At 47.1% G+C, this 15,342-nt stretch overlaps 2 protein-coding genes across 2 annotated transcripts; one reads left to right on the forward strand and one right to left on the reverse strand.

Moving 5' to 3' along the window:
• The first annotated feature begins 5,138 nt into the window (after positions 1-5,138).
• On the forward strand, positions 5,139-5,616 carry LOC142469292 (histone H3-like). The gene has a single exon (XM_075576223.1). It carries the CDS (start codon positions 5,174-5,176, stop codon positions 5,582-5,584), a length of 411 nt encoding a protein of 136 aa, XP_075432338.1. The 5' UTR covers positions 5,139-5,173; the 3' UTR covers positions 5,585-5,616.
• A 1,123-nt stretch (positions 5,617-6,739) lies between these two features.
• LOC142469291 (histone H1B-like) lies at positions 6,740-7,440 on the reverse strand. Its single transcript, XM_075576222.1, has one exon. It carries the CDS (start codon positions 7,438-7,440, stop codon positions 6,769-6,771), a length of 672 nt encoding a protein of 223 aa, XP_075432337.1. The 3' UTR covers positions 6,740-6,768.
• Between the last annotated feature and the right edge of the window lie 7,902 nt (positions 7,441-15,342).

The following is a 15,342-nucleotide window of genomic DNA, read 5'->3' on the forward strand; positions in this document are numbered from 1 at the left end:
TGTGTCACCCTCTCCCTGTGTCACCCTCTCCCTCTCCCTGTGTCACCCTCTCCCTGTGTCACCCTCTCCCTCTCCCTGTGTCACCCTCTCCCTGTGTCACCCTCTCCCTCTCCCTGTGTCACTCTCCCTCTCCCTGTGTCACCCTCCCTCTCCCTGTGTCACCCTCCCTCTCCCTGTGTCACCCTCCCTCTCCCTGTGCCACCCACCCTCTCCCTGTGTCACCCACCCTCTCCCTGTGTCACCTACCCTCTCCCTGTGTCACCCTCTCCCTCTCCCTGTGTCACCCTCCCTCTCCCTGTGTCACCCTCCCTCTCCCTGTGTCACCCTCCCTCTCCCTGTTTCACCCTCCGTCTCCCTGTGTCACCCTCCCTCTCCCTGTGTCACCCTCGCTCTCCCTGTGTCACCCTCCCTCTCCCTGCGTCAACCTCCCTCTCCCTGTGTCACCGTCTCCCTGTGTCACCCTTTGCCTGTGTCACCCTTTCCCTGTGTCACCATTTCCCTGTGTCACCCTCTCCCTTTGTCACCCTCTCCCTGTGTCACCCTCTCCCTGTGTCACCCTCCCTCTCCCTGTGTCACCCTCCCTCTCCCTGTGTCACCCTCCCTCTCCCTGTGTCACCCTCTCCCTCTCCCTTTGTCACCCTCTCCCTCTCCCTGTGTCACCCTCTCCTTCACCCTCTCACCCTCTCACCCTCTCCCTGTGTCACCCTCTCCCTGTGTCACCCTCCCTCTCCCTGTGTCACCCTCCCTCTCCCTGTGTCACCCTCCCTCTCCCTGTGTCACACTCCCTCTCCCTGTTTCACCGTCCGTCTCCCTGTGTCACCCTCCCTCTCCCTGTGTCACCCTCCCTCTCCCTGTGTCACCCTCTCCCTCTCCCTGTGTCACCCTCTCCCTCTCCCTGTGTCACCCTCTCCCTCTCCCTGTGTCACCCTCTCCTTCACCCTCTCACCCTCTCCCTGTGTCACCCTCTCCCTGTGTCACCCTCCCTCTCCCTGTGTCACCCTCCCTCTCCCTGTGTCACCCTCCCTCTCCCTGTGTCACCCTCCCTCTCCCTGTTTCACCCTCCGTCTCCCTGTGTCACCCTCCATCTCCCTGTGTCACCCTCCCTCTCCCTGTGTCACCCTCTCCCTCTCCCTGTGTCACCCTCTCCCTCTCCCTGTGTCACCCTCTCCCTCTCCCTGTGTCACCCTCTCCTTCACCCTCTCACCCTCTCCCTGTGTCACCCTCTCCCTGTGTCACCCTCCCTCTCCCTGTGTCACCCTCCCTCTCCCTGTGTCACCCTCCCTCTCCCTGTGTCACCCTCCCTCTCCCTGTTTCACCCTCCGTCTCCCTGTGTCACCCTCCATCTCCCTGTGTCACCCTCCCTTTCCCTGTGTCACACTCCCTCTCCCTGTGTCACCCTCTCCCTCTCCCTGTGTCACCCTCTCCCTCTCACCCTCTCCCTGTGTCACCCTCTCCCTGTGTCACCCTCTCCGTCTCCCTGTGTCGCCCTCTCCCTCTCTCTGTCACCCTCTCCCTCTCTCTGTCACCCTCTCCCTCTCTCTGTCACCCTCTCCCTCTCTCTGTCACCCTCTCCCTCTCTCTCTCTGTCTCCCTCTCCCTCCTCTGTCGCACTCTCTTCTTCGCTCTCTCTGTCGCACTCTCTCTTTGTCTCTCATTCTCTCAGTGTGTGTGTCTCTCATTCTCTCTCTTTCTCTGTGTGTCTCTCTTTCTCTCTCTTTCTCTGTGTGTCTCTCTTTCTCTCTCTTTCTCTGTGTGTCTCTCTTTCTCTCTCTTTCTCCGTGTGTCTCTCTTTCTCTCTCTTTCTCTGTGTGTCTCTCTTTCTCTCTGTGTGTGTGTGTGGGTGTGCCGCTCTCTGGGTCTGTCTGTCTGTCTGTCTCTCTCTGTCTGTCTCTCTCTGTGAAGCACCGACGTCCAGACACTGGTTAAGGGGTACAGGAAACTAGTCATTCACATCTGGCTTTTATTTCTAGATCCGACATTGAAATACACACACACACACACGTCTAATTGTAGTATAATGTAATACAATAAATACATTTATGTCAAAAATGAATGTTGTTCTGACTAGGAATTTATTAAATTTATTTTATTTATATATTTTATTTTAAAGCGGGTTGGGGGCGGGACTAGGGGCGGAGTTGGGGGCGGGACTAGGGGCGGAGTTGGGGGCGGGACTAGGTGGCGAGTAGATTTTTGGGTGATTTGTCGAACACTGTATATACACTGAAAGTGTTGTTTTTGCGTCCCTGTAAACAATTTGATTGTTCCGTCGGTCCGCCCACCCGCCTTCTCTCGGCTTTCATTGGCTTGTGTGTCTCACCCCCTTATGTGTCGCACCCTCCCACGGCTCTCATTGGCCGGTGTGTCTCGCCCCCCCCACCCACACTGCCGAAAGCTTCCTCCGGCTCCTCCCAGTCCGCCTCTCCCCCCACCCGTGACTCCCACCCACACTGCCGAAAGCTTCCTCTGCCACCTCCCGTTCCGCGATGTGTCTCGCCCTCCCCCCGTGCGTCCCACCCACCCTGCCACCTTCTAAACCTTCCTCCACCGCCTCCTGAAAGGTTCCGCTACCTGCATGGCTCCGCTGCCGCCTGAGGTATGCGGGGGGAGGGGGACATGCGGGGGGAGACATGCAGGGGGGAGGAAAACATGCAGGGGGAGACATGCAGGGGGGGAGACATGCAGGGGGGAGAGATGTGAGATTCCACTAACTAAAAGTCACTTACCCAGTCAATCACCCACCCACTCACCGAGTCAGTCAGTCAGTTACTCACCCATCCACCCACTCACTCACCCACCCACCCACTCAGTCACCCACCCACCCAGTCAATCATTCACCCACTCAGTCATTCATTCAGTCAGCCACAACGACCTAGTCATTCAGTCACCCACCCACCCAGTAACTCACTCATTCACCCACCCAGTCACTCACTCAGTCACCCACACCAACCCCCACCCAGTCAGTCAGTCACCCACACCAGCCCAGTCAGTCATTCAGTCACCCACCCAGTCAGTCACATCACCGATGTGAAGGGGGGGGGAGAACGGAGGTGTGAACGGTGGACGGAAGGAGGTGTCAATGGGGTGGGGGCGGGAGCGGAGATAGGGGTGAGCGGGAAAATTCAATCCCGGGCAACGCCGGGTATATCAGCTAGTGTGTATATATACTACCCGGATGATCTACTTGGACCTCTGCCAGTGACCGTGTGATATATATCACTACATGCTCTTAATTCTATGACCTTTGTGAGTGAGCCTATTCCCCATTATTTTAAATATTAAATGTGAAACAATATCACGCTATGGGCCATGCATGATAGTGATATATATCACCCCGTCACTGGCAGAGGTCCAAGTAGATCATCCGGGTAGTCAGCGGTATAGATACCAAATCTGCCTCACTCTTTCCTGGGCTGCATCGATGGAGAGCCTCCCTGTTAGGTGATTGTCCCAGAGACAGGCAGGAAACCAAGTGCTCCCCGCACCGACAGCCAGAGACAGCGGGGGTCCGGACCGGCCAGCTTCCGGTCCACCAGTGATGACGTAGTGTCGCTGTGTCGTCCTAACGCGTTTCGTCTCTGCGTAAGACTTTTTCGAAGGCTAATGATGAGTGATGCACTAGTTTGCAATATATAGCAATTAATCCAGCATTAATCAACACTGGTCACAGGTGACTTTTTAATAAGAAATTAGCATGAATGAAATTCATAAAAATATATGTCTAGGTATAATGAGAATCTATATAATCCTATGTATGCTAATATATATTGCACAGATATTGCATCTGTTATTAGTTAATGAGTGTTGCAGGGTTTAGCAATAGCAGCATGCTCATTTCTTATTAACAAGTTACTTGTTGCCAGTGTTGATTATACACACACGCTGAATCTATGGAAATATACCCTATCCAGGTCTGCCTAAATTGTGACATAGATAAACATTGGAAATTGATGTAAAAACATAGCAACATGTAACACATAATTAAATAGTCTGCTTAAAAGCTAATATTTTTCTGAGAACAAAGAAAAAAACTCGAGATATAAATATACAGTTCCGATTATGTTTAAATGTATCAGGTTTTGTAAGTGTGATTTACATTGTTATTTAATATTTCATAAGCAGTGAGGTAGTTAAATAAATAGGAAAAAGGGATAACAGATTGTGTATACAGTATAAATATATAGTGTTGGTATTATGAGTGAGAGGAAAGTAATGTGACTGGAGCATTAGAGGGAACCCAAAGATCCACGTTAGGAACTGATCAGATAACACACAGCAGTGACAGCGAGTATACATTTAGGGAAGCCCCATTTATAGCGCAGCACTGCCACCGTGTGGTTATGTATGAACTGCAGGAATTTAAATAAAGATAAAGAGCCGCGCTGCTCCGCTGTCTTTGTGTCTTTGTGTTCGGGTTTATAATAACACAATGTAAACTTTATAAGAAGATGAACCAATAAAGAACCGGGAAAGAAAACCCCTCATTTTACCGATTAAAGATCATTTGTATGTTTGGTATAAATACATGTTCCGTGTCAGAGAGCTCTGTGCTGGATCTGTGCAAACACCATTGTTATTACAATACATCTTTTTCATTGTCCTGCTTTCAGACGCTAAATATATCCTAATTTAATTAGGATGATCTCGGACTTAGATTAGGCGGGATGTTTGAAAACCCCAACGGTTTTCCTAGAACCAATCAGAGCGAGGTGCGGGTCACAAAGCAGCCAATCGCAGCGATCTATCTTCTATAAATACCTAGCACTTTTCCTGATTTTTAGTCATAGCGGACCTTCATAGGGAACTGGGCATCGAGATGTTAGATGAACATCTAAAGAAGCTCAACAAGAAATTCTACAAGGAACTGGACCAGAACTCAAACCCACTGATCAAGAAGCTTGCTGCGATCTCTGCAAACCCATTTGACCGCTACCCACGACCCATCACAGCGCTGACCCTGTGAAACCAACTCAACTGTGGCAAGTAACACAGATCAAGAAGCTTCCTAAAGAGTGCGACAATACACTCAACAAGAGAACTTGGAGTAATGAGGCTCAAGCCTCGGTATCCAATATCACCAATGACAGATTTAATCTGTCAGTCAGAACAGAACAGTCATGATTTTTAGTCAGAGTTAGGTTAGGATCGGAGAGGATCACTGTCACAGCAAAGGATGGCCCGGACCAAGCAGACCGCCCGGAAATCCACCGGAGGGAAGGCTCCCCGTAAGCAGCTAGCGACCAAGGCTGCCAGAAAGAGCGCTCCGGCCACCGGCGGAGTGAAGAAGCCTCTCCGCTACCGGCCCGGTACTGTGGCTCTCCGGGAGATCCGCCGCTACCAGAAGTCCACCGAGCTGCTCATCCGCAAGCTGCCCTTCCAGCGCCTGGTCCGGGAGATCGCCCAGGACTTCAAGACTGATCTACGCTTTCAGAGCTCGGCCGTCATGGCTCTGCAGGAGGCCAGCGAGGCTTATCTGGTGGGGCTCTTCGAGGACACCAACCTATGCGCTATCCACGCCAAGAGAGTCACCATCATGCCCAAGGACATCCAGCTGGCCCGCAGGATCAGAGGGGAGAGAGCTTAGGCTAACTGCACCCACTTCATTTACACCCAGAACACAAAGGCTCTTTTCAGAGCCACAACATTATCAATCAAATTGGCTAGTAGATCAATATTAACAGATACGTATAGTGATCTCCATATAGAGAATTATAAAGGAGACGTATCCACATCCCTTTTAGGCGTGACAATATAGATAAAGGCATATTCGGTATTTGCATATAAGTTTAAGATGTCTTATACACATACAATCATTATTGTACGCTATATATAGGCACACTTAGCTAAAAAGAAACCTGGCTAGTCTGATTTCATATGTTGTATATAGAAAGTGTAGTAATTCTCCCCCTCCTACGTCACTTTCATGTGCCTCCGGAGATCAAACTGAAGTTTTTTGGGAATTTTTGTGCTTGATACTTGATAGGTTCCTGTCTGTTGCTAACTACATAATTATCTATTATTGTTACCTCCACAATGTACTGATCTTTTAATGTAAAGCAATAGGGGAGCCCCTGCTTCTGCCACTGACAAGTAAATGGTGAACGGTGCTTTGTGTATATGCACAGAAGGAGGTGGGGTAGAGAACCCAAATATAGCACTCAATTTCACACTCTGGTGATGAATGAATGGTTTAAAACATAACTTTATTAACTGCAACAAGTATGTAAAATATTGGGTATTAAAAACAACGACCTGAAGGTGTTCTGACCTTCAATACTGGAACCGTATAGGTTCAGGGTCTAGAGTAGTAGTGTGTTCTATGAGATTCAAGTAACACACTAAACAACAGTCCTTATAAGGATCTGAGGTAAGGAACAAATCTTACAGGGTGTGCTCTTAGGTAAGTACTGATAGCTGCAAATCACTAGTCAAACCATATGACTAATCAGTCATATTTACTGATCCAGAACCTGAACAGTGTTCAGACCTTAGGATCCTAGCGTTTAATACTCGTATTAAAACCCATCATTTTAATTTTGGTTATTAGAGTTGATTTTGTATCTATTTCATTGCACATCCAGTTGGTGTCCGAGTGTCCATACTAGGTTTATTTTCTTTGCCTGTTCTCCGGTGTAAAACAAACCATTGCATGTAATAAGAAGATGGAGACACATTCTAAGTTACACATTATGTGCAGAGCTCTCTTTGTGGGGTTGTGGTGGCCCTTAAAAGAGCCTTTGTGTTTGTAAGAGGCTGAAGTTCTCGGTCTCACTTCTTAGAAGCTGCTGCCCTCTTGGGCTTTGCTGCCTTGGCCTTAGCTGGACTCTTAGCAGCTTTGGGCTTTGCAACCTTTTTAGCCGCCGGGCTCTTCACAGCCTTCTTGGGCTTGGCAACTTTAGACTTCTTCGGACTTTTTGCTGCCTTCTTGGCGGCCGCAGGTTTCTTCACCTTTTTCGGGCTTTTCTTCACTCCCGCAGGAGCCTTTTTGGGCTTCTTGGCGGGTTGTTTCCTTGCCGCTGGCTTCTTGGCGGGTTGTTTCCTTGCCGCTGGCTTCTTGGGTTTCCCCGCCTCCTGTTTCCTGGCCGCCTTCTCCTTGCTCTCCAGCTGCTTCTTATTCAGCTTGAACGATCCGGAGGCTCCGCTCCCTTTCAGCTGGATCAGGGTTTCCTTGCTCACCAAGCCCTTAAGAGCCAGCTTCAGGCGGCTGTTATTCTTCTCCACATCGTAGCCTCCTGCAGCCAGAGCCTTCTTCAGAGCGGACAGGGAGACCCCGCTGCGCTCTTTAGAGGCAGACACAGCTCTCACTATAAGATCGGACACGCTGGGACCGGACTTTGCTGGGCAGCTTTTCGAGGCTCCCGCCGCTTTCTTCAACTGCTTCTTCTTGGCGGCGCTTTCAGCTGGAGGAGGAGGAGGAGGCACAGGAGCGGTCTCGGCCATTTCAGCTGCAGTAGGTAAATTCCCGGAACACAGTGACAGAAAGTTATACTAGGGCGATGACTGTTCTGTTCTGACTGACAGATTAAATCTGTCAGTGGTGATATTGGATACCGAGGCTTGAGCCTCATTACTCCAAGTTCTCTTGTTGAGTGTATTGTCGCACTCTTTAGGAAGCTTCTTGATCTGTGTTACTTGCCACAGTTGAGTTGGTTTCACAGGGTCAGCGCTGTGATGGGTCGTGGGTAGCGGTCAAATGGGTTTGCAGAGATCGCAGCAAGCTTCTTGATCAGCGGGTTTGAGTTCTGGTCCAGTTCCTTGTAGAATTTCTTGTTGAGCTTCTTTAGATGTTCATCTAACATCTCAATGCCCAGTTCCCTATGAAGGTCTGCTATTCTTGTAGGAAGTGGAGCGTTGGACGCAATCCGCAGTGCCTTGTTCTGTAATTTTTGGAGAGATGATCTTTGCCGTTGGTGGCAACCACTCCACACCGGGGAGGCGTATGTCATTGTGGGTCTAATGATCACCTTGATCACATTGACTTTGCTCTTGATGGGCATGGTCCTTGTCTTCAGCAGGGGGTACAGTGCTGCCAGTTTGGTTGTTGCCTTCTGTTGAATCTTCTCAATGTGGTTTCTCCAGCTTAGCTTGCTATCTAGGATTATCCCTAGGTAAGTGCTGTTTGGCTCCCATTTGATAGCTTCTCCATTGAGGGTGATTGGCGGGTGTGCCTTGATCCTCTTTTTGGTAAACAGTGTAGCTGTAGTCTTGCTGGAGTTCAGTCCTACTTGCCAGTCGCTGTACCATGTTGATAGCATGTCTAGTGCTTTCTGGATGTTCTTAGCTACTTCTTTCTCTCTGAAGGACTGGGAGATGACTGCCACATCATCTGCGTAGAGTGCCAGTTGAGTCTTGTGGAGGTCTGTGGGGATGTCATTCATGAAGAGGTTGAACAGGAATGGTCCCAGGACTGATCCCTGTGGCACGCCTGCGCAGATGGGGTGTGTTGTTGAGAGCTCTTCCCGCACAGCCACGTGGAATGTGTGCTCCCGCAAGTAGCTTGCAGTCAGCTTAATCAGGTAGTTTGGGAATTTCAAGTTGATCATTTTGTGCAGTAGTCCTTCATGCCAAACTCTGTCAAACGCTTTGGCCACGTCCAAGAAGACAACTCCAGTTGATTTGTGGATGTTGAATCCATGGCTTATTATGTCAACGACACGTAGCAGCTGATGGTTGGTTGAGTGGTCCTTCCGGAATCCAAATTGCTCCTTTAGTAGTATGTTTCTACCAGTGGCAAAGTGGTGGAGGCGCGTTAGAATAACTTTCTCCAGGAGTTTCGACAGTCCAGAGAGCAGGCTTATCGGACGGTAGTTTGCAGGATCCCTCAGTGGTTTTCCAGGCTTTGGAAATACAATGACCTTGGCTTCCTTCCAGGATTGAGGAAAGTGCTGGAGCCGCATGCATGCATTGAAGATTTCTGTAAGGCATTCCATGGCTGCCGGCGGAAGCTTCTTGATGGCCAGGTTGGTAATTCCGTCACTTCCTGGTGCTTTGCCATTTGCCAGTTTTTCTGCAAGTTGCGTTTTCTCAGTCCTGGTGCATCCCTCAAGGGTTTCCGCTTCGGTCTCTGGTAGGTGCTCGGTAAGATGCCTGTTAACTCCTTGCTCAACTTCCCGTGCTATTTTGCTGGCTTGATTAGGCCTAAAAGTTGTCTCCAGTGTGTCAGCAAGAACCTCTGCCTTGTCCTTGTTGCTACATGCCAGGTGGGTCTGGCCCTGGATAGGTGGATTAGGCTCCTTCTTCCCGGTCAGGCGTCGGGTCATTCTCCAAACAGAGTTGTCGGATTCCTTCAGCTTGGCTGCTGCGTTCTCCCACCTCTCCCCCCGGTGTTGGCTGATTTGCTGTCGCAGTAGTCTGGCAAGTGAGTTGTACTTTACCAGAAGGTCAGGTGTGCGGAACTTCTGCCACTGGCGTCGGGCCCTGTTTTTCTCAGCAATCGCTTTCTTGATCCCGCTCGGTAGGTCGTAGATGGAGCAGCGTTTGGGCATCTGTTTCGGGACGCTGTGCTCTATTGCATGTTGGACTGCGGTAGTAAAGGTGTTAACAGCATCATCAATGTCTCCGTTGGTGTCCAGGGGGCGGGGGTTTGTGATGTTGCTCAGCTCTTCTTTGTACAGGCTCCAGTTCGCCCTGGTGAAGTTGTACCTGGGTGTTTGCTGGTGGGTTTCCATCACGTCGCCAACAGTAATGGTAACTGGGTTGTGGTCTGAGGTCAGTTCCGCCAGGGTTTCCAACTGGACAGAATGTTTCACGTTCTTCAGTAAGACAATGTCCAGGACATCCGGTGTGTGGCTTGCAGTGCCTGGGTAGTGGGTGGGTTCTGTAGGACCAGCCACTACAAAGTCACTTTCCTTTGAGTAAGCAAGAAGAGCTTGTCCCCTGGAGTTTGCTGTCCTTGAATTCCAGCACCGGTGTTTGGCATTTAGATCTCCCCCGATGATGGTTGGGACAGTGGAGTCCAGCAGAGCTTCCAAGTCTCCCAAATGTAGCTTCACCTTAGGGGGGCAGTAGGTGGCAATTAGTCGCAGTGGTCCTGTTGCAGTCTTTACCTGTACTCCAGTGGCTTCAATACTCCGGAGGGGTGGTAGTGCAATCTCATTATTGCTGACCCGTGCGTTAACAATCACAGCCGTCCCACCACCTCTGGCTCCTGTTGCCCGGTCGGTACGGTATACCCTGTGGTTCGCCAGGCTCAGTTTTTGGTTTCCTTGAAGGTGGGTCTCAGAGAGCAGAGCTGCGCATACATTCCACGATTCCATCAGGTGAAGGAGTTCATCTGTCTTCTTGCTGATGCCATTTGCATTCCACATCACGATGACAGAACTGCGTTTAGATGTTGCTGCCATGGTGGTTAGTTTCTGTGCAATAGCGTTCGCTATTTTAAGGATGATCTCTAGCCAGCTTGTTGGGCTTGCGGTTCCGCCTGCGGGGTCCGGGTTGGCCGCCTCAGCGGGGTTGGTGGATGGTGTCCTGAGAGTATCCACGTAGGTCCATCCGTCTGGGTTTTGCATCATCTGGGTGGATGCCGTGCCTTGGTCTGGGATCAGGTGTTCTGTGGTCCTCTGTCTCTCCGGCACCAGGCGGGGAACCTGGTATTGAGTAGTGGGTGTCTTCCTTGGTGCCTGCTCCATCAGGTGGGGTGTCCGCTTTTCCCGTTCCTCTTGCTTTGCTTTTGTGAGGTACGGGCAACCGCGGTAGCTTGCCGGGTGTGGGCCTTTGCAGTTTGCACATGTCGCCGGCTCCTTCTTCCTGTCTCGTGGGCATTCCTTGGAGTTGTGGTTCTCTCCACAACACACACAGCGTGGCTTCTGGTGGCAAAATGCAGAGGTATGCCCGAGCCGTTGGCAGTTGAAGCACATGGTTGGTCCTTTTCTTCCCTTAGGCGCTTCTGTGGTTACCACACAGCTACAAAGCTTGGTAATCTTGGCAAGATCTGCAGGCTGGCTCTCCGGGGTTTCTGCCAGTGTGACAATAAACAAAGGGAACAACTTATACTGGGGCGGGGAGCTGCCGGGAGTTATATACAGAGCCTGCTGCTCTGTGATTGGTTAGTGGTCGGAGTGAGCTTCTCTCTCATTGGTTATAATCAATGTGCCCCGCCCCTGTCTCTCATCCTCCTGGCTCACAAACACTGCTCTGATTTTTTGTTTCTGAGGCTGCAAGAAAAGGGCATTTTATCCTCTAATTATTACTAAAATTCCCCTTCTTGCATTTCATTTATAAGGAATTATATTCTCTTCACTGTTGTATCATTTTGTTGTTGGAAAAATACAAACACAATTAGGAATAATGGGTGAAAGTTCGGCTCTGTATCATGGGATTTGCCAGATTGTCTTCATATCTGTCTATTTCTGTCACTTTTACTTTGCTCAGACTACATGTGCCACCTCGATCCTCATACAGTGACACAAAGAACATATTATTGTACAGTATCAGTTTCAAATAAAGTGCATACCAATATATAAAGATGGTCTGGGGATTCACTATATATGTACAAGTAGCACAGAAGTCTGCATTGCTGTCATGTTGTTCCATTACCCCCGTACTGAGCTCTGTATTATTTGTCAGATATGAATATTTGTTATTGAATGGGAGATTCAAAAACCCTGTATTACACCTGTTCTGCAAATGATTAGTTTAGAATTCTATGTATGTAACATGTTTTCTAAGAAAAAAAATCAAAGTAACATACACATCATATGAATTACTGTACATATTTTAATAATGTAACAATAAAAGAACTATTTTGTTTAAGCTTTATAACAGAATTGTGATGTGTTATAAAGTTGTATTTCAGTTATTAAATAATATGTATATATTAATGGATGAATAGGTCATTAGTCACCCTGTGGGTTGTTATGTAACCATGTACTGTAATGTTCCTATTAGCACTCTTTATAGGAACTGCAATGTTTTGTGACCATAATCGTTAACCAAATTGTGTGAAGTGACGTTTCCTTTTAACAGGAGATTGCTATCCTGCCCATGATATGTTTTTAATTCCTGCACAACACATCCAGCAATTTGCTGCCACATTACTGCAGGATGTGTAGACCTTTCTCTTCATATGCATAGCAATGTGCTGCTACCTACTTCAAGATATGCAAGACCCTTTCACACACTTATAAATTGATACACCTTCCATGTTTGTTAGATTATACATATGAATAATTGTTTTAGTAAACACTCTGGAAGCCACTGCCTGGGTCACAGTAACCTTTGTATTTTTCTGGTTTGTTCTCTTTGGTTATAATTGTATGTTTTTTTACAAAACCTGTGTAGCACTTTCTCCCTCTCCGGTTTGACGACGGTGGCGCCAATGATGAGAGGCTGCGGTCGTTTTTCTGTCCCTCACTGACACGATCAGGTTGTATAGCTTCATTCTCCTGGCTAAGTTGTGCTGTGCCGTCATCCAATACTGAGCACCAGTGATCGCGATGTTGCCTTTATGCGTGAATATGAGGATATCATTTGTAGGATTCACTCTGCTCAGGCTAGATTAACAGCTGTTCCAGACAGTCACGCTGCAACATCTACCTATATGTGCTAAGTATTGATACTCAATCTGTGATAAATATTGACATGGGAATTTTTGAATGCTATGTAACCATTCTGTGTGCTACAGTATATTGCTTGGAATACTGAAGTGTGTAATTCAGATCTATTACCACTTGGTGATATTATACACAAGGAGTTAATTGCAGAAACTATTCTGCTCTGGTGATACATACAGCCGTCTCAGCTGGTCAGGTTGTCAGGCTAGTTAACATTTGCTGGATATTAGCATGCATTAGAAGCTTCGTTTCATGCTCAATACAATGTTACTCAATTGTGTGTGATTGGGCTACTCATGTAACGCTTTGATCATTGAAGTTTGTTATTTAGACTTTAGGACACATGATGCTATTTTGTATCTATGCTATGCAGACTATATTTAGTCTTGTGGTCGTTTTTCTACACTCCACACTTATTAATATTGTGATGAAGAGCATATCTATGTCCTTACTGGCACTATATATAAGCAGGTGGTTGCAATAATATACTATGGGCTAGCCATTTATACATAGAGAAATACAGCTGCAGTTTATTGTATTATCGTGACCTCTATTTATACACCTCTAAATATTAAAACATGTATGCAAATGTAGATGGTTAATTCACTATCTGTTCATTTATAACAGGATATTTTAGTTCTGATGTCTGACTTCATCCTTAGATGGTTATTATGCTATTGCACCTTTCTATATAAGCTATAAGTGGAATACAAGATTAAAGACTTAGACCTCTATGGACATTAAACATCTATGAGGAGTTAAATGATGTGACGATACTACATCAAATTAGAGGTCTAGATTATACATTGATATCTATTTTTTACTAATAAAAATATTCCACCTATTAGTGTATTATTGTGGACAGAAACTACACAATTAAACCATGGTATTTGGATATCTACACATGTTACTTGATATATGCAGCCTCTCATTGGTGAATTGTACTGCACTGTAAATAAAATCACGAATCGTAGACGTCAAATGTTTAATAAAACTGTATTTTTTTTCCAAGTATTAGTGCTACATAAGAGGATATTTATATCATAACTTTGTTCTCTTAATCTGGATATTAGAATCTGTAGGATCATTTGAGATCTTTATATCCAAATAGTTACTTTGAGTGCAAGTGGTAGGGACACTTATGTGGGGGTCTTTCTCTTCTCCATCAAAAGTTTGAATATTTCGAAGGAGACAGCAAGGAAACAGCTACAGGACTTTAAGCAGAAACGTTTCTAAGTCCCACTTTCAGTAACATTTCCAGTGGACAGTGTCTGAAGTCTGGAACCAGATATTTTCGAAGTGAGACTTTCAGCACCATTTGGAGTGGAAAGTGTGGAGCAGACTGGCGGCTCATTCCGATTTGAGCCTCAGGACTTTCCAGGACTTTTCGGGCTAAGTCCCGGTCAACCAACGTACTATTTAAATACTTTGTTTCAATCAGGAAAGTTAGTTTTTCAACCCCAAACCCCCAGTAAGTGTATTTTCTTCTGTCTATGGTAATCCATGGTGTGTTTGCTATCTCTACGGAATACATAAACATTTATTTTTTTTTATTGGCTGTGACGGGAGCTTTGTGACAGGCTATACTAATACACCAAATAACTGGGTTGAACTCAACAAGGCTTAGATATAATAAAGTATATTTATTCCTTAAATAGGTGAACACAGCAATATAGTCCAGTAACAGGCAAGAAGTTAAACTTACTTGGGGGTGGGGAATGAGAAATATCAGATAGCAAGTCTCCAGCAATCAGGTAACAATCAAGATGGTATCAGAAGACCAAGGATACAGGGTTGACCACAGTTTATATATCTTTTGTAACCCTATCCTTAACCTTAAGTACAGGCTATTGGATAACAATTTTCTGTATCCAATCTTTAACGTGGGAACACATTTTAATCCATGCCCTCCTGCTAGTTAGCTCATGCACACTAGGACCCTGGGGTCTCATTTCTGTAGCCCCACATTTACATCGGGAATGCCAGCGAGTCTACCAAATGGAATTTCTGGCAGGATACCCTTTGTTGGAAGGTGTAAAATATGACACTCACAGACTGCTCTGGTTTGAGTCGTCTCCGCCCTCAGGTAAACAGTGAGGGTGGCAAAACCCTTTGAACAGTACTTAGGTCCTAGACATTGGGTCGCCTCTCTGACCATATGCTTCCTTGTATGCAAAGGAATTTCCTCTGGGTTTTATCCCTGCCTTGGGATACAGTATTATAGGAAAAATACAAACATATTAAAATATCCGGTTCCGTTAGGTCCAGCGGGTCCAAACTACCCAGATCTCAATGCCGGAACTGGGACACCATATGGTCTGAGTTTCAGCCTGCTACGACCTTCGGAACCGGAGTTACACATGGTACCTGGTATGCGACACTGTTCACTTGGCACATGCCGCGTTCACCTTGCGTTCCCAGCCACGGGTCATGCCCGGCTGATGCGTTTATTGATAATGGTTCGGATTTTAATAGGATGCAATGCTTCGAATGTCCGCAGAAATTCATGAATTGTAATGCGCCGAATCAGTAATGTGTCGGCTTGCAGGTGTTTCATTTAAAAAAGATACTGTACCACAGTGTGCTATTGTAACTTGGCCTTGGCCTTGAGACCGAAGGAAGAGTTGCAAAAATGTATCAATTTAGGCTTTTCATATTAAAGAAAGACAAAGACCAGTTTCAGTTTCTGTTACACTATTCTCCATAGACCCACCCGCCATGAGTGTTCAAGTGCAGCCCGCTTTCCAAAAACCTGACAGAAGTTATGCGTATTTGATATGGGCTGCGATTA

The sequence above is a fragment of the Ascaphus truei genome, chromosome 18 (genome assembly GCF_040206685.1).
Source record: "Ascaphus truei isolate aAscTru1 chromosome 18, aAscTru1.hap1, whole genome shotgun sequence".
In the NCBI taxonomy this organism is placed as follows: Eukaryota; Metazoa; Chordata; class Amphibia; order Anura; family Ascaphidae; genus Ascaphus; species Ascaphus truei.

Coding starts and splice junctions, on each gene's coding strand:
- LOC142469291 (XM_075576222.1), bottom strand. CDS start 7,440: ATGGCCGAGACCGCTCCTGTGCCTCCTCCTCCTCCTCCAGCTGAAAGC.
- LOC142469292 (XM_075576223.1), top strand. CDS start 5,174: ATGGCCCGGACCAAGCAGACCGCCCGGAAATCCACCGGAGGGAAGGCT.